Below are 20330 nucleotides of genomic sequence, written 5' to 3'. Positions count from 1 at the left end.
ATGTCAATTCAAACTTCTTTACTTGGTAAACAAAAAAGCTTAGAGGAGGAGATGAATCTACCTTCTGACTCATCGAAAAAAAATTCGATTTCAGATTTGATTGGAAGTAATCAAATTCAATCTCCAATTGCTAATACTGAGGAAGAAACACATGAAGAAGATGGCCCCCTTAATGATGTTGACAGTTGCAGCAATACTGTAAGGACAAAATCAGTTGTATTCCAACATTTCAAGAAAGTTAAAGTTGATGGCAAGGATAAAGTAGAGTTTAACTGTTGTCGTAAACAACTTGCTGCTGGTTCCAAAAAAGGGACAAGGCACTTGCATTCACATTATAAAGTCTGTCCAAGGCGAAAGTATGTTGATGTATCACAGAAGATTTTGTCGATGACCTAGGGAGAGGATTCAAGTTCAAACTCACAAATGACCTTAACTTCGCATCAGCTTGATCAAAAGTCGGTGAGGAAGGACCTTGCAATGATGATTGTTCTACATGAATATCCTTTGAGCATGGTTGATCATTACGGGTTTAGAAGATTTTGTAACAACATGCAACCGTTGTTTAAGGTTGTGAGTAGAAACAATATTAAGAAATACATATTCAAGATTTATGATGTAGAAAAAGAGAAGGCAATGAATTTGTTAAACAAAAACTGGAGTAGGATTGCTATCATTTTGGATTTGTGGACTGCCAACAATCAAAACAAAGGATATATGATGATCACATCACACTTTATCGACAACAACTGGGTCTTACAAAGTCGACTCATAGGGTATTATCTTTTAAGGTTTTATCATTCTTATTTTTTAATACAATTTTTGTAGCTATATTAATATTATTTTTTATGTATAATAAATGTTGCAAATTTGTATATGTGCCTTGCCCACATACTAGAGATGTGCTTGCTATGGCATTGATGGACTGCTTTTATGAGTGGAATATTGATAGAAAGTTGTTGACATTGACGCTTGATAACTACTCCACCAATTATGCAGCTGTTGAAGATATCTTGAACGAACTTCTAAGTGCCTCACTTATGCTACATGGTTCATTGTTTCATATGTGTTGTTGTGCGCATGTTTTGAATCTAATTTTTCAAGATGAATTATCGGTGATTGGACAAGAAAATGCAAGAATCCGTGAGAGTGTTGCTTATTGGTCAGCATCTCCTAAAAGAGAGCAAAATTTGTTGAAGCATCACGTCAAGAAGGCATTGAAAGTACAAAGAAGTTGGCTCTTGACTGTAAGACTCGTTGGAACTTAACTTATTTAATGCTTGAAATTGCTTTCATTTACAAATATGTGTTTTTTCATTTAAAGCTTTGTGAGCCACAATATAGATTTTTGACAACTGAGGAGGAATGGGAGTTGGCAGAACAAGTTTGTTCAAAGTTGAAAATATTTTATGTTGCCACAAACTTGTTCTCTGGAACAAAATATCCGACGTCTAATATTTATTTCCCAAAAATTTTGTGAAATTAGAATTGCATTGTCTAGCTGACTTAGATGTGGGAATGATTTGATAAGGAATATGGCAGCAAAAATGCTTGAAAAATTTAACAAGTATTGGGATGTGATTCATGGTGTCTTGGGGGTAGCGAGTCTTTTAGATCCTAGATACAAAATGAAATCGTTAGACTATTTTTTTCCTTGGATCTATGGAGTTGATAGTAAATATCATATTATGAGAATTCAAGGATTCTTGTCAGATTTATTTGATCAGTACCAATCTAGGCAAGGAAGTAGTCAACCTCTTCCCAATGCAGCACCTTCTGTTCAGACTAATATTCCTTGTAGTGAGGAGGACGGGTCCATTAGTGAATTTGAGATGTATATTGCACAAGAATCAAATGTTATCGAAGGAAAGTCAAAACTGGATTTTTATTTAGAGGAGAAACTTTTGCCTGGGACTCCTAACTTTGACATATTTGTTTGGTGGAAGGCAAATGAGCCTAAATATCCAATCCTCTCTTCTATTGCTTGAGACATCCTTGCTATTCCTATCTCCACAGTCGCTTCTAAGTCTATATTTAGCACGGGTGGGAAGATAGTAAGCCCACATCGCAACAAACTTCATTCAGATACATTAGAAGCATTGATGTGTGCTCAAAATTGGTTATGGGCGGATATAAAAGGTGATTATATCAAAATTTTATTTCTTTAACATATTTGTCTTATTGTCTTTAATGTATATTTTTTTATTTCTTTAACGTATTTGTCTTATTGTCTTTAATGTATATTTTGCATTCTTATTATGTCAACAATCATGCTCAACATTTTTTGATGACTCTAATGAGGAAGAAGAGGAATTATGATGACGAAGAATAGGTATGCAATTGGTTAGATATTTAGTCTTTTATGTGTTGCATGCTTCTTATGTATTTTATAATTGCAGAGATGTGGACTTACCCGACTGGAGCTTGCAAAATTTAAGGAGACAACAACTTAGAAATTTGTGATAGAGTTTATTGTTTTGTATTTGTTCAGATTTTGCTGTCTCAATTTGATTATTGCTCTTCTGGTTACGTTATACTCTAAAAATGGATGAATGTACTTTGTCGAATGTTATTTATATATTTGGTAAGTATTCAAAAATAAATTAATATTTAAAAACTGTTTCTAAAATAAAAAATATAAAAAAAAATTTGAAATTTATTAATATTTAAAAAATGACATTATAAAAATAGACGGGCTTGGGCCAGGCCTGAGGTTATAAAAAGCCCGTCGGGCCAGACTTGGGCTTTGCTTATCATACTCGTGGCGGGCTTGGGCCTGTGTTATGAGGTCGGACTTGGGCCTGAGCCAAAGGGTACCCGGTCCCGGCCCGGCCCGGCCCAGCCCATTGCCATCACTACCAACAGGTTCTGCCAAACCCCAACAAGGTCTTTGTGAATATAATCTATGGAGGACCGGATATAGCAGGAAGCTCGAGGTGAGCTCGCGAGCAATATGCTTAGGAGGCCAGAACGAACTTGGTCCCTCAAATAATGAGTTCCGAATAGAAGCTGCCCAAACAGGAAAGCGAGGTAGTGGGATTCACAGTTGACGAGTGCGAAACATGCCCTCATCACAATCATGACACGATTGTAATAACAGCCAGGATTGGCAACTCAAGAGTATTAAGGGTTATGGTCGAAAACGGGAGCGTGACAAACATTATTTTCTTGGGAGCCGTTCGAGGAATGGGATTCAAATAAAGGAATCTGCGAGCATGCCCTTTGTCACTCTGTGGGTTCACTGGGGATAGCCTGGTTCCCAAAAGTACTATCGATCTCCCCGTAACTTTGGGGGCCGAACCAAAGGTCAGAACTATGATGGCCAAATTCCTGGTGGTAGAATGCCTAACTACGTATAACATCATCATTGGAAGGCCAATCCTAGATGATTTAAGCGTGGTCATGTTGGTACGCTGCCAAGCAATGAGATTTCTGACTCTCGGAGGAGTTGCGATAATCAGGAGCTGCACCAAAAAATCACGAGAATGTTCTAATCGGGTCATAAACGCCGCATAGAAATGGTTGCACCCTAAGACCATGATCATCGCAAATTCCAAGCCAAACCCCGGACCGCTAGAGACTCCATAGGTCCTCGTAACTACAAAGTGGAGTCCACTACGAGACCAATTGAGGAGCTGATAGGAGTAAGTGTTAGCGAGGAGGATCCATCTCACACGCTGAAGATTGGCAGTAGCTTGAGCAGAGTGATGGCCAATAATCTGGTCGAGTTCCTAAAGAAGAATCTGTTGGAGTAGGTGCCCTAGAGCCAATCAATTATTGTAGAATTGACTCTTTGTAATAATGTTCATTAATCAATAATAAAAGGCATCTTATTCTATATCGCGTAAATCATTATTATTACAATATGTATTGATATATGTCCTTAGAATGGTAGAACCGTGACGAGGGTATTAAGTGTTTCAAATCTTGATAGTGAGAACCCTATGAGTACATATGGTGGCCATTCTAGAAACGTCTGTAGCCCCAGTATTATTCTGAAGTAAGGGCACAGATAATACGGTAAGGCTATCATAGTGTTGAACGACCCTGTCGAAAGGCAGTGACTGATCTCACTTGTCAAGGTTGTTTGGTGACAACCTGGTGCAACACATGGGTGTTTGTTGTAGGCGATTACACCACAGCAAGTTCACTGGACTGACCCACCAGAGGATTCCATATGGATGGTAACCCCAGTGTCTATGGAACAAATCCTCTAACGAATGGTGGTGCATGTGATCCTTAAACTTGAGATCACCGGAGCGCCTTGTGCATCGATTGGTGTAGTTTGACACTAGTCTAACGCAGTTCTTTTGAGAGCTGTCAATACGGTGGTGATTGGCTGCATCAAGGAGTGTATCAAGACTATGGTGGATTGACAGAGGATTCATCACTCCCAGGTATGGGAGAAAGTTATCTCATAGCGCAATTCAGTATATGGCAATGACACTAAAATTGTGGCCACAGTGGGATTGAGTTGTTGCTCTATCCAGTTTATAATACGGGTCATTGGTCTAGAAACTGAATAAATAATATCGAGAGTAACCGAAAGTTGACACTATTTCTATGCCTTCATCTCGTCGGAGATAACGTATGATGAAAGGATCGAATTGCACGGTAACCATATCGTTGACAGGTAGCTACTTTGCTGAATCTGAATCTATCGGGTGGCCATGATGCCTTACTAGGGGCCAATCTTGGTCTGTATATTAGTGAGACGATTAATTGGTGTTAATCGCGATACTATACACTGCCGATATGATGAGGAGCTTATGGGTCACATACATAGAAGACAATTTAAGATCCAAGAAGAAAGAAGGGCATTTTCGTCTTTTAAGGTGAAAGGGTATTTTGGTAATTTTACAGTACAATTAAATTTGCTGAGGTCGTAGCCTTTATTTAATTTGTTAGAAAAATTAAATAAGTGAAATTACGTTTAAATGTGTGTTCGCATATATTTAAATATAAGCCTATTCCGTATGGAATTAGGGCAAATTGTTTTTACTATAAAAAGAAAAGTGTGTTAATTAAATTATGGAGAGTTTTTTTCTTTGAAAAACAAAAACACACAGCCCCCATTTGACACTCCCACGCCAGAAACCTTTCTTTGGCCTAAATTATTTCAATTTGATTTCTGTTCTTCTTAATCTTAAAGCCAAAGAGGATCTAACAAATACCTCTTTGGTTCTTTTGAGATTGTCTTCGTGTGGACTACGTGGGTTCAATCCTACACTTGGATCGGTAGCAAAACGTTCAAAGACAATCGTGGTGGAGCCTCCAAACATGAGTATGATTTCTAAACAAAGATTATTAATTTCTGCAGATTCTTGCTTTAATATGAATTGTAAAATTATACCCTTGATCTTGGCTCATGTAAACGATCCTGTTATATTAATTTTTGTTTCCGCTGCGTATACGGGACCGTTTACTAACAGAATCTTGATATATTCGTGTGGGTGCATGCTGATATGGTTGAGATCAACCCTAAGGTGATATGCCACAGGTTAAACCTCGACCTAGAGGCTTGACTCATAAGACAGAAAAGAAGGGCCATGGATGCAGAGCGTTCTCAAGCGCTCATAGATGAAGTCGACAAGCTCCTAAAAATCAACTTCATCAAGGAGGTCAGGTACCCAAACTGGCTTGTCAACCCAGTCATAGTCAAGAAGCCGAATGGCAAGAGGCGGACTTGCATCGATTTCATGAATCTAAATAAATCTTGTCCGAAAGACAGCTTTTCGCTACCACAGATCGACCAACTTATAGATGCGACGGTAGAAAACGCACTACTTAGCTTTATGGATGTATACTCGGGATATAACTAGATCTCAATGCACCAGCCCGATGAAGAGCATATTTATTTTATTACTGACCATAGAATTTATTGTTACAGGGTTATGCCATTTGACCTCAAGAAAGCTGGCGTGACCTGCCAGCATTTGGTAAACAAGATGTTCGCTAATCAAATCGATCATTCCATGGAAGTATACATCAACGATATGCTCATCAAATCAAAAGTTGCTGAAAGTCATATTGAGCACCTAAAGGAAATGTTTGACATCCTCAAAAAGTATCAAATGAAGCTCAATCCATTTAAATGTGCTTTCGGAGTGAGCTCCGAAAAATTCCTAGGCTTCTTCGTAAACCAACGGGGTATAGAAGCTAACCAGAAGAAGATTCAGGCTTTGCTCGACATAAAAAGCCCAACTGGCATTAAACAGGTACATAGTCTGACTGGACGTGTGGCCGCCCTCAATATATTCGTTTCCCAAGCCACAGACAGGTGTTTACCATTTTTTGAACCTTAAAAGGGAAGAAAGGTTTCAAGTTGACAGAAGAGTGTGAGAGAGCCTTCCAGAAGCTGAAAAAACACCTCGGGCAGCCCTCTAGTTGTCAAAGCCCATCCAGGGTAAGCCGCTACAACTGTATCTATCGGTATCCAAATTCGCTGTCAGCACGATATTGGTACGTGAAGAGGGAGGAATACAATTGCCTATGTACTATGTGAGCAAGAGACTGCTCGACGCGGAGACAAGATACCCAAAGATGGAAAAGCTCACCTATGCCCTTGTTGTTGCCGCCAGGAAGCTGAGACCCTATTTCCAAGTATACTCTATCCATGTGCTGACGAACTTCCCTTTGAAGAAAATAATGCAGAAACCCGAGGCATCGGGTAGACTGATCCAGTGGACAATGGAGATGAGCTAGCACGACATTAAGTATATCCCGAGGACGTCGATCAATGGCCAAGCCATGACAGATTTTATATCTGGGTTCTCTTATCAGCTTGACGCCGAGCCAAGCCCGCCAGAGATAGATACCTCAGAAGAGATCGAACAACAGAAACCAAAGAGTGACGACTTTTGGCTATGGACTTTGTATATAGATGGCTCCTCAAATGAGAAGGGAGTAGAAGCGGACCTCTTGCTCTAAAGTCCGGAGGGAGACCTAATCAAAGTTGCAGTAAAGTTCGGGTTCAATGCCTCCAATAACGAAGCTGAATATGAGGCATTGCTAACAGGTCTTCATCTCGCCAAAGAAATGGTGGCAGAGTCTATCAAGATCTATAGTGACTCACAGCTCATGGTCCATCAAGTTACCGAGGAGTACCAGGCAAAGGAAGACAGGATGACATCTTACCTCCAACAAGTGGAGACCGAGCTCAGACAGTTTAAATCCTTTACCATTCACCAGATTCTAAGAAAGAGAAACTCATAGGCATATGCACTAGCTCGTCTGGCCTCTGCAATGAACAATGAGAAGGCCGATTCAATCTTGGTTAAATTCCTCCCGAAATTAAGTATTTCCACTTCACAAGATTCGGTGCTAGCCACAAGTCAAAGATATAGCTGGATAGATGCAATCATGGCCCACTTGAAGGACGACACACTACCAGAAGACAGAACCGAAGCTAGACTGTACAAGCGAGACTTCAATGTACCATTGCTGCGATGTATTGACCACGAAGATGCAAATTATGTTCTAAGAGAGATACATGAGGGCATTTGCGGAAACCACGCAAGGGGCAGATCTTTAGATTACAAGGTGTTGCGCTAAAGATACTATTGGCCAACAGTTTATGATGATGCAGCAAACTACGTTCATAGATGTGACAGATGCCAAAGATTTGTAGACATTACATGATCTCCCCTACAAGAATTGACCACTCTGACAAACCCTTGGCCATTCGCGATCTGAGACATCGACCTTATTGGACCCTTGCCTTAGGGAAAATGGGGCGTTAAGTTCGCGGTTGTTGTCATAGATTACTTTACCAAGTGGGTAGAAGCCAAGCCATTAGCGACGATAACATCGAATAGGCTGAAAGATTTTGTCTATAAGAGCATCATTTGTCGGTTTGGAATTTCCCACACAATAATAACTGATAATGGGAAATAGTTCGACACCGAAGATTTCAAGACCTTCTACGAGCGGTTCGAAATCAAAAAGAGTTTCACAGCCGTCTACCGACCTCAGGCCAACAGACAAGTAGAAGCTGTGAACAAAGTAATCAAGCACACCATAAAGAAAAAGCTCGACAACCTTAAAGGGAGGTTGGCCGATAAGCTACCGAAAGCTCTATGGTCTTACAGAACGACTATCAAGAGCTCGACGGGCGAGACCCCATTTTCTTTGTCTTATGGATGTGAAGTAATGGTCTCGCTCAAAGTAGGAATCAGTTTGTTCCGAAGAGAAATCTTGGAAGAAGAAGCCAACGAATACCTACTCTGCCTGAGGTTAGACCTGATCGAAGAACATCGGGCCAAATCTTAGTTAAAGCTCGTCTCTTATCAACAGCGGGCTAAGCGGTATTTCAATACCAAAGTCAGAAACAGGGACTTTGAAGTGGGTGATCTGGTTCTCATGAAGGTCGTTCAAGGTACCTAAAACCCGAACTTGAGGGCTCTTCGACCCAGATAGGAAAGTCCTTTTAGGACCTCTGAAAAGCTTGCACCAGGATCTTCCCACCTGGAACGCCTCAATGGCGAAGCAACAATGCGAGCTTGAAACGCCGAGCACTTGCGAAAGTATTCCTAATAAGCAGCTCAGGTTCTATTTATTTCTATGAACTACATTTGTTATAAGGTTATTTACAACCGAAACACTTGCTCAATAAGAGAGGTATTATTCAGTATTTGCTTTGTTCATAATTTACATCTTTTAGTTCGTCGATAATTAACTACCGATCAATAAATTGTGACCTAAGCGATGAAATTCCAAAAGAAAACTCGGAGTCAAAAGTCCTGGAAAGGCATCTTACCTCGAAAAAGTCACGCCAAAATCTAACTCTTTGAGGATAAAACATCATAAATCGACGAAGTTAAACTTGAGTTTTAAAATCAAGGAAAAAACACGTCGAAGGAAATCGGCTCTAAGCCGGCGACCAAAGAACTCGAAAGGGACAGTAAAGTCTAAAATCAAGGTTTATCGTCACATCAGATTTCCTCACAGATTGAGATTGAAAATCTCAGGTCGACGAAGTTAAACTTGAAAAAATCCAAGAAAAAGAACGTTGGAAAAACTCGACCTTAAGCCGACGATGAAAGCCCAAAAAGAACAACGAGTCCAAAATCAATGCTAGACGTCGCCTAAAGATTTTTTCGCAAAAAATCTGAAAAGCTCCTAAAGAAGCGAACTATGCATAACTTGGAGTAAAATTCGGGTCCCAAAATCTGATTAGGACGAATTAAATGACTCCGCAGAAATGAAACAATCATTGCTCAAAAGAGAAACATTAAAAAATGTTCTTTTATTAATTAGAAGTTTAGTTACATTCGGGCAATATAAGATTCTTCAGGCTGATAAGGGAGCAGGGCGTTCGTCTTCAACCTCATGTCTGGGAACCTTGCTTGGGAGGACTGTGGTCAAAGGAATAGGGACTTCGACCTCCAGCTTTGGCCTAGCCTCTTCGCCACCTTTCTCGACCTCTTCCTGGCCCTTGCCGACATTTTCGGAGTCATCCGAGTACATATAGGTCATCCCCTGAGCCTTGACCTTCATCCTGTCGACCTCTTTCTGATAAGCTCGCAGAAGGAAAAAAAATTCGATCGACGGATGAGCCTTCCATAATTTCTGCACAAGGAAGACCGATGTCTCCCAAGATCGGGCAGTGACGACTTCATTCAACTCCTTAATCCTAAGCCTGAGTTGCTCGGCCTCAACTTTGGCATTTTGCCGACCACCCGTTTCCTAGGTAAGGTCGAGCGAAGCCTGTTTGAATTTGACCTCTAAGCTCGCTGCTGCTTTTTGGGTCGAGGAAAGCTTAGAGTTTAGCTTGTTGTTGGCTCCTCGCTGCTGAGCCAAACTCTGGTCGACCTCTGTTGCCTTAGCTTCAGCATTACTTTGAGCAGCCTCGCTCGTCTTGAGTTTGTCAAGGAACTTCCTTTCCTTCACCCCAAAGGTCGCAACTTCCTACTTAAGGCACTCAAGCTCAGTTTGCTTAGCCTCCTTCTCCGCAACCTCGGCCCTGGCCAAGGCATCCTTTTGTACTGTCTCTGCCAGCATCCATCCCTTGTGAGTTCCCTCCAAGGTTTGGCCGCATTCTTCGTACACGAGTCGGCTTGCTATGGTAACTTGGATACGAAAAGGTGAGAAGCGAGCAAGAAACAAAAATAGCATTCAAAAAAAGAAAGCAAGCTAACAGTACCTTAGCCGCGTAGCTGCAGGTTAAAGCTAATATCTAGGAGGGACCTGAGTCCTTGACGGCCGCGAATGTTCACAAGGTGACACAATTCCTGGCCACTGCTGCCCCAACACCGATATGGTTGGGGAGTTGGTCGATCAAAGCATCCACTTCAGCATTGATCGCTTCGCTTGTCTCCCCATTCTTTGGCTTGGACGAGCCAGGTTTACTACCCTCTGGAGGAGTTGCCGCACCTGCAAGGGCAGGCTTCTACTTGGTTGCGCTTTTCTGCGTGGCAACCTCTTTGCCCGAGCCCCCATGGGGCACAATTACCTTCTTCTTCCCCGAGTCATTGTGTTGTTGGGGTGCTTTACCTTTTCTTAAGCCTACAGTTGGCTCGGACATCTTCTTCGCTGGCCCAGTGACGCTCTTCTCACCATGCCTTAGAGGCGGTCGCAGATTTCTTCGCACTTAGGCCTTCCACAAGCTCACCTCCAGCACGTTTCGTGCCGGTAGCATCCGCGGGCTGCTTTGTCACCAAAGCAGTTGGCGCCTTCTAGGCAGCTGCCAACGCCGTTGTTTGCTTCTTAAGGCTCTCGGTTTTTCAACCCACATTTCTGCAAGGAAAAAGGGAAACGAGTTAGCGATCAATTTGCGTGGGAAATCAAACGCGAGCAAGCAACAACTTACCTATTTCCAAAAGCACTAAAAATTTGGCCTCGTCCCTACAAAAGTTGTACGCCTTTAGGTGAGGAAAAGTAAGAAGCTCGTGGACGTTGCGTGAACTGTCAAGAAGATCGCTGAAAAGCTACAGCCTTTACAAGCTCACCGCAAGGAGATAGTTCTGCTCGACATTAACTGCAATAGAAAGTAATTCGGTTAGATAATGAAACAAAGCTCAAAATTTGTCCTTATGTACGCGAGCGACTAAAGCCTTACTCGCTTCCGGAGCGAAGACATCGCTCGTTCTGGCTTCGTAGAAGAAGAACTGGGAATCCCAGTGTGAGACTTTCTTCGAGATATCGATCAACCCATTGAAACGTACTTTTCTCACCTTGGAAAGGTAGTACGTCTAGCCTTGCCCCTTTTTGAGCCTGTACAAGTGGACAACCTCTTTGACGGACAGCTCGCCTAGCTCAATGATCATATACACGATTTATACCCAGGTAATGATGTCAGTTGGAGATGAGCAATGTCGAACCGTCCGTCGAGCCGCTGACGCCACCGTTTTCTTTTTAAGGCTCTTGGGTTTTTCAACCCACATTTCTGCACAAAAAAAGGGAAACGAGTTAGCGATCAATTTGCACGGGAAATCAAACACGAGTAAGCAACAACTTACCTTTTTCCAAAAGCGCTAAAAATCTGGCCTCGTCCCTACAAAAGTTGTATGCCTTTAGGTGAGGAAGCGTAAGAAGCTCGTGGATGTTGTGTGAACTGTTAGGAAGATCGCTAAAACATTGCAACCTTAGCAAGCTCGCCGTAGGGAGATAGTTCTGGTCGACGTTAATTGCAATAGAAAGTAATTCGGTTAGATAATGAAAGAAAGCTCAAAATTTGTCCTCGCATACGCAAGCGAACAAAGCCTTACTCGCTTCCAGAGCGAAGACATTGCCCATCCTGGCTTCGTAGAAGAAGAATTGGGAATCCCAGTGTGGGACCTTTTTTGGGACATCGGTTAGCCCGTTGAAACATACTTTCCTCGCCTTCGAAAGGTAGTACGTCTGGCCTTGTCCCTTTTTGAGCCTGTACAAGTGGACAAGCTCTTTGACGAATGACTCACCTAGCCCAACGATCATGTACGCGATGTATACCCTGGTAATGATCAAGTAAGAATTGGCTGTCAGTTGGAGAGAAGTGATGTCGAACCACCTCAACACTTTATCAATGAAAGGGTACAAGGGAATGGATACCTCGCACCTAAGGAGAGTCTTGGAAATTGCCATCCATCCGACTGGAGGGTTCTTCCGAGAGTGTTCTCCTAGGGCCATCAAGTTGAACTGTGCCACATAGCTCACTCTGATGCATTTAGGATCCTTGAGGAGGATCGAGGATTATGGTTTTTTTCAGAGCCTGTGAGCTGGAGATGGTAGGGAATGAGCCAGTTGGATCGAAGCACGGTCGGACAAGCCCGTAGCGTCGGGGTTTGAGCTTCTGGCCACAAACTCTTTGGATATCTCGGGGGACACATCCCCTAGTACTGTCAAGCCAACCGGTGAATCGAACATTCGATCTATTGTGCGACTGCTAGACGAGAACATGGTTGTAACTCAACTCTGGGTACCTGAAAAAAAAAAAAAACAAACATGTGTTAGAGCTTGAACAACTCGACGACCATTCCATATTCGCTTCCATCTCAAGCACCCAAAATAGCTCGCATAACACAACAAAGTCACGCGACCTACCCAAGAAACCGGTGGCCACTGCGATTAAACCCCTTTGAAACCCGAGACAGTTGGAAACGCACTCCAAAAACACTACTAAAATCTTAAAACATCCAATGTGGCCACTACATCAGCCACCCTTTAGCACAAAAGTTAGAAAAATAAGCAAGGAAGAGAAAAAAGTCTTACCAGAATAAAGAAGAGCGCTAAGAACTCACAAGAAAGACCACCGCGACGATGTAAGAGCAATGGCAAAGAAAAGCAAAAGGGTGGAAGAAATTTCAGAATGGCTGTTCTAAGTATTCGCCACCTTTTATAGTGATTTTTGCATGGAAGACGAAAGGGCGAAGTTCAATCTCGACCATCAACTCACAACTGATCCTAGCGCTTCATTCGTTGAGCGATCTCAACCCTTTGATGTGGTCACATGTCGACCATCCACAAGGTGCGACGAACCATAAAAAATGATAACCGTCGTCGCACGATTCCTAAACTTTGCGCGTGAACAACTATTGTCACCCACGCGCGATGAAACATAACTAACAAAGGCTATCGCATTTAATGCGACACGACCATGCAAAAATTACATTTATACCCTAACTTTTTGTATCCTGAGTTTTGACAGGTGGCATAGGTAATAATGTCCAAGCATTAGGAACGTTGACCAGACGTAAGGTCGGTCATGGAAGCCGGATCGAACACGCATTCAGAGACTCACTATTGAAGCCAAGCTTGGCGTCAGATCGAGCGATAGCCTTTGAAGCCCGAAACGAGCATCGAACACTAGGGAGTAGATGTTGTGTGTGGTTTTTTCGCCAAGCTTGGGCCAACACAAGGATGTAGCTCAGCCCAGAATAACATTGGCGACTATGATTGATCGACCCCGCATAAGTTCATCGAGCTGTAGCTCAACCCACCACAAGCTAGTTGTGAACAATCTCAGGAATTAATTAATTAATCCCTAGATTACATCAGATCTCGGATATCGCGGGAATGATTGGATCAACAGTTATCATTACGCGATCATAGCGCTCAATCGCAAGGATATCAGAATTGTGATTCAAATAATTTGTGATCTCCTTAATTTCACTATTTCGTTTATGTAAATCTTGCATATAAACCCCCTAAAACGATGAGGAAGCGGATACGAATTCTGGATTATAACTATATTATAAGCTCTCACAGTATATACACAAAACACAGTAGACGTAGGCAGTTAACTTCGCCAAACCACTTTAAAAGTTCTCTTTATCATTTACTTTCTGGCATTATCATTCACTCATTGCTGATTACTCGTAATGACACTCACATCAATTTTGATCCCGATAAGATCAATCAAATCTCATTGATTGGTGTAAATTTTTGTATCAACGCTAACAGATTAAAACTATAATTTTATAATTGCCGACTAATAATGTTTAATAGTGGCTGAACTTTGTAGCAGCAGTAATAGTTCCCTCGGTCCAAAAGTCAAAGTCTTTAAATCAAAGAAACAAGTCAAGTAAAATTTTATTTTTATATTTAACAAATATTTTTCACAGGAATTTACTTGGACCAGTCGTGTTTTCAAATGCTCCAAGACTCACAAAAGCGTTTAAATTGAAGATCCAGATCCAATTATCCGACTTTGAAGGCTCTTAAATCAAGTGGCCGTACTCTCTATATTACGACTGGGTCCAATTTCCAAGTCATAATATTTATCTAGACTTTAAAATTGTAAAGACAAATTCCGTGCTTTTATAATTGCTTCACCTTTCCTGGAAGTTTCATAAATCTAGTAACAATCAGCGCCGAAAATTCGGTCTTCCATTTAATTAAAATCCAGAACCAGGAATGGGTACACAAGAGGTACTATTTCAAATGTCCATACGTACTACCACCTGTCAAATTTAATGCAGTCCATTTGTTGAGCAGACAAAAAATTACACTTTGATAACTACAAATCAAGCAACTGGGGACGGGTGCTGGTTGGTATAGTTTGTGAACCAAGAAGAAGCCCCTGGTACCGATCGGACGGTTGCCTGTCATTCTCTTTCACCAGAATGATGATGATAATGGGGTCAAAGTACAGAGTATGCAAATCCAGTTGTTGGGATTTTCTGATAACAGAAATTTATTTTTCCAACTTGTAATACAAGTTCATTAATCTCACATGTTATGTTTCAACTGAACTGGGAAGACCAAGACTAGTTTAGCTGGTCTCGTTTTGTGTTACATAAATAAAATAGAATATAAAGTACTAATTTGAAGGGTCCCCGGAATACTTCTAAGTACGCTATAATTGCTATATAATAATATAGAGTATAAATTAAAAAGTTGGTTCATAAATTTGTTAGATACCCAAAAAAAAAAAAAAAAAAAATTATAATTGAGTTGGTACTCTACTATTAAGATGTGAATTCTGGTAAAGTTGGTGCAGTTTGGTCGTAGTACCAGCATTCATGTATGTTGGATCCTTAACAAATTTAATATGCGATTAATAAACATAAATTAATAAGTTGACTATTGTTATGCGTAAATCTCCGGAACACATATTCACATCTTTTGTTTTCCATTAAAACAATATATAAGCTTACTTTTTATTCAAATTATGGATATTTTTCATTCCTACTATTGTAAGCCACACCTCTGTTTTAAAAACCAGACCGGACCGGTTGGACCGTGAACCGGTAGCTTCTCCGGTCCGGTTTAGGTCTCAGGAGGGTTTTTGAAATATTTTAAAATTATGAGGGTTACTTTGTAATCTTATAGGGGTATTTTGAAGATATATCAAAAGTTTAGGGATTAATTGGTAATTTTATTGGGGTATTTTTGGAATAAATAAAAATTTTAGGGACCAATTTAAACTTTTTTAGGAGAATTTTTGTAATATATTAAGATTTAAGGGGTTAATATGTAATTTTTTAAAAATAAAATATTGCTGACGTCACCGGTCCAATCGAACGGTCCAACCGGTTGGACCGATTGAACCGTGACCCGGACAGCAAAACGGTTTGCCCTCCGGTCCGGGTTTTAAAACAATGAGCCACACTTGTACGTGAAAGGGAAAAACAAACACAGGAAACAATACAAAAATAATAATCCTAAATCTCAAAGGGTTGGTCTAATGGTAAAAAACTTCGCTCCCTTCATTGACTTTCTGATTTCAAACCACCTTGGGGTTACTTACCACATTATTTGTAACTTATCTAGAACATTGGACTTATAAGGTGTTCAATGGGTCCTGATGGTTAATTGAGATGCGCGTAAACTGATCTAGACACTCCAGTCATTAAAAAAAATAACCGAATCACTTTAAAAATCTCTTGTTATTTGTGTTTTTAATTTATTTATTTATCCCGCATCTTATCACGGATTCCAAACAATCCCTTGCATAGATTTCACCAAGGGATCTAAGCACATTCCATTGGTGCAAATCTTAGCATCAACAATTAGACTAGTTAATTAGGTTCCAAAACGAAGCATCTCATGAAATTATTCAAATATTCTTAATTTTAGTGTCTAATATAAAGTTACTTTGACGGTTACTTTGTTGCCATATTCAATGTCTATCTAATAAAGACGCGTAGACACCCGTATTGAAAGTAGTAAGCAAAGCATAATTGTCACATAGACAAAGCTTAAAATCCTTTTCTGTGTAACGTTAAGGTGCATGAATGGTAATTAATTTCCTTAATTACGTGATGTTAATTTTGATAAGTTAATTGATGCATGCACAATTTCACATAGATTAAAGTCAATCCTATTAGGTTAATTTATATCTTACTCAAAGGGCATGGTCAAACTTTATGCTAATTTTGTTAAGCAAAATTTATTGAAGTCAACTATGTGAGAAGCAATCTAATTTAAAAACTTTGACCGCATGCCCAAATTGCTCAGCTACTTACCAGATGTTACCATGTAATCTGATGAGTATTTAATTTGGGAATTACTGATTTAGGGTTTAATTTAATCCCAAATTAATTTGAGATAGTCTTGATTAATTTTATTTTTTAATTTTCTCATACTTTGAACGCATTGGTCTATTGATTTGACTCTTTTCTTTGTTGAGAAAGTCGTGCCCTCCTGATTTGAGTCTTTCTGTCCTTCATTTTTTGCTCTTAAAAATAAAACCTCCCAACCTTTGGCTCATAATATAAAGCTTCAACTCAAAAACCCCTTCTTTCATACACAAAACAAATCTCAAACCCAACACACGAAAAGAAAACAAAGAGATGTCCCGACACCGCAAAAATTCTTCCTTCACAGCTTGCTTCTTCCCAACCACCACCGCCTCCGACCACCCGCTTGCTTTACCGCCTCCTCCTCCTCCGCCGCCGCCACCACCACCACCAATCTCCGGTAAGTTAAACCTCACGACTTGCCTTTATAATACAAACCTCGGGCTTTTCTCCTTCACGTGGTCAAAAACATTCTTTGGTCACTCTCTTAATCTCAACCTTCATCCTTTTGACTTCACGAACTCTCCTCTTTCTTTCTCTAATAACTCTCTCTCTGATCCCTCAACTCTATCTTTTCACCTCCATATTAAGCCCTTTATTTTTTGGAAAAAACATGGATCAAAAAAGCTCGTCAATAACACTTCATCAACATCTGTAATCCAAGTCTTTTGGGACCTCTCTCGAGCTAAATTCGGATCCGGACCCGAACCGGAATCCGGGTTCTACATCGCAGTTGTCGTCGATGGAGAAATTGCCCTTCTTGTTGGTGATTCTACAAAGGAAGCTTATGCCAAAACCAAAGCTCAAAAGCCAGAGCGAGCATCTCAAGTTCTTCTTTTGAGAAGAGAGCATGTTCTTGGCAACAAAGCGTACACCACAAAAGTCAAATTTGGAGGCAAAACGAGAGAGATTTCGATAGATTGTAGTGTCAACAGCGACGCGAAGCTGAGTTTTAGTGTTGATAACAAAAGGGTGTTGCAGATAAAGAGATTAAAGTGGAAATTTAGAGGAAATGAGAGGATTGAAGTTGATGGAGTTCCAATACAAGTCTCTTGGGACATTTATAATTGGCTTTTTGAAGACATGAACAACGGGCATGCAGTGTTTATGTTCAGGTTCGAAAATCTTGACAATCAAGAACAAGAAACACATCATCAACATAACGAAGAAGTAAACGGTGGTCATTATTTGCAACAAGGTTCTTGCAGCTTCGGTATGAGTGGAATTGAATGGAGAAAAATGAGGAAAAGTTTGATGAGAACAGCAAGGAGTTCATCTTCATCGTCCATTTCAATGTCATCAGCTTCTTCTTCTGGGTGCAGTTCTTCCATAATGGAATGGGCTAGTACAGAAGAAAGTGAATTGAACCGCCCTGGACCTAATGGCTTCTCACTGCTGATTTACGTTTGGAAAAAATGAATTTATGAAGCTTCGTGTTCTCGGTAATCTTCAATTGTCTCACTAATTACTAACTAACCCCATTTGTTGTTGAACATATAATTAAATAGAATAAAAAAGTTGAATTAAAATACAGAGAGAGATGGATGTATACATTATTTGATTAGATCTAACATTAGTTCGAATTTAATAAAATTTCTTTTCAATTTATAAATAAAAATGGAAGCCATTATTGTTATTATTTTGGTCGTCTCTGTTTATAATGTTTAGTTTAAATTCCGATCTGGGTCTAGTATGAGCTGTATGATTATGATTGAAACAGTAATTGTTGTAGGAAATTCCCAACCCAAAGAATAGGACAAGATGCATGTGAAGTGGGGCTCTTTCTTTTTTGTGTTTTATTGGGTAATGTGATTAGCTCATGGCTTATGCTTTGTTGCTGCTGTTGTACACTTTCCAATTCAAATTTTACTTTTTAACCAATCTAAACCGTTAAAATGTAATTGACCAATGTCTTTCGATCTCTGAAAAAGTAATCTCATTGGAAGGTTAGTTCAGATGAGCTGGTTAGAAATTGGTTCAGATTAGTTTTGACCAGATGCTTCTGTTTTGTTTTTGTTTGTGGGGGTGGAGGACAGTCAGTCTTGTCTCGTGAATCCAAAGAAATGATTAAAAAAAAATCGACGGTTGATTTTTCGTTTCATTTTCACACGTAGCTTTGTTTTATGGACAAGATTGTGTATGGTAGCTGGTGTTAACCAGCATCCACACGACTTTTCTGATTCTACTTTGTTTAGTTATGTTCCCACTTCATAATTAATGTCTCCTAATTATGTGAGCGTGTCTCTAAGCAATAATTTTAATGCAGGGTTTGGTTAGACAAAGAGATTAGTACAACCAGAAGAAGAAATTCTGCTTGATTGCCAGTCACACACGCAAATGTATTAATTAAAGAGAATTACTTTATTCAAAATGTATCCAAGGCTTCGTTTACATTAACGTTGATGGATTCTAAATAAATAATTTCGGTAAAATTCTTCGTTTGGTTTAAAAATAAAAAAAAGGTTAAAATACATTAATTTTGAAAAATCCACTACCTTTCACGGTCCTTCAATTTTTTAGGGTTTAAAATCTAACATAGTAGGTGAGATATTGTTAATATTTTAATTTTTAATACTATTATTGTTAATAATTTAATATACCAATAATTATCTTTTACCTTAATTAAAAGAAATATATTTGTCGTTTTCTCTTTTTAAGCTTTTCACCTTTACATCATCAACATCTTTTTAGCATACTAAAAAAATAATCTACCTTTGACTATGAGTGTTCATTCCTTTAATTAATTATTTTTAATTTCTTATTTGCAAAAAGCTTATTTTGTAATGCTTAGAGCTTTGTGGCACTAATATGCTATGATAAAACATGCTAATGTTCTAGCAAATTTCGTAAGTGTTTTGGACATAATGTTGGTGCACTATACTGACACCAATTTTCTATATAGATATGATTATGTTATATGTTTTAATATGAAATTATCATGAATAAAGATAATTGATAATATATTACGTTAACTTGGAATTCTTTTTGTTTATTTTTTTACCAGATCACAAAAATCATTTATCATAATTGAATTTTTCTATCAAATATATTTTAACTTGCATTTAATTAGATAAAAGTTAAATTTTTGTTGGCTTTGGATATCAAGGGTAAAGCTGAAAATTATTTATCAAATCCATAAATTGTATTCATCTAATCAAACACGAGTACATATGAAAATTTAAATCAATAATCCATAGATTTTATATTTAAACCAAACAATAGAATTTATAAAATATACCTCCATCCAAACGAGACCTAAAATTTTGAAATTAACCATAATCAAGTTTTGTATTAAGGCTGAAGCAACAATAATGATGTCTAAAGAGTAAAGACAACGAACTGCTCAAATTTATGCAGTGTTCATTATGTGTCTCTAGTGCTTTAGGTTCTTCTCTGATCATAATGCTGCAATTAATTACGACTTTTAAATAAAGAACGAGTAAAAACTTTCGTGTGGTTATAATTTAACGTAAGCTTCTTAGAATTGAGTTTTAAACCTTTAATGGGGCAGATTTCATTAGTGATCTATCATGGCTTAATTACAGCCGACATCTGTGACTTTAAACTCCGTATAATAGGGGGAAAAGTTCTGCATAAAAGTATCACAAGGGCAAATCGAAACAAGCCAAGTTGTGTCACATTTTGCCCCTCGGGTTAAAATTAAAACCGAGGGTCAGTCCAAAAATATCAATTGCAAAAGTTAATAAAATATGCAGGGTTAGTTTTCAAGAACAACCAACTATGACTATAAGGGTTATAAAAATATATACGTGGCCCAATGAGAAATAAGCCCAGTATTAAAATTTTTTGGGTGGGGTTGAATAGTCTCTTTGTGGGTGGTAAAGTAAAAGGTTGCTTGACAGGTCAAATTAGTTGGACAGCAAAACAGAA

At 39.3% G+C, this 20330-nt stretch overlaps 1 protein-coding gene across 1 annotated transcript; it reads left to right on the top strand.

The window, feature by feature from the left end:
* Positions 1 to 16645: 16645 nt before the first annotated feature.
* LOC116114809 lies at positions 16646 to 17986 on the top strand. Its single transcript, XM_031400958.1, has one exon. It carries the CDS (start codon positions 16713 to 16715, stop codon positions 17856 to 17858), a length of 1146 nt encoding a protein of 381 aa, XP_031256818.1. The 5' UTR covers positions 16646 to 16712; the 3' UTR covers positions 17859 to 17986.
* Positions 17987 to 20330: the final 2344 nt, after the last annotated feature.

This window comes from Pistacia vera, unplaced genomic scaffold (genome assembly GCF_008641045.1).
Source record: "Pistacia vera cultivar Batoury unplaced genomic scaffold, PisVer_v2 Contig723, whole genome shotgun sequence".
NCBI lineage: Eukaryota > Viridiplantae > Streptophyta > Magnoliopsida > Sapindales > Anacardiaceae > Pistacia > Pistacia vera.
Note: the sequence above shows the minus strand (reverse complement) of the source record. Positions and strands in the feature narration are given on the sequence as shown.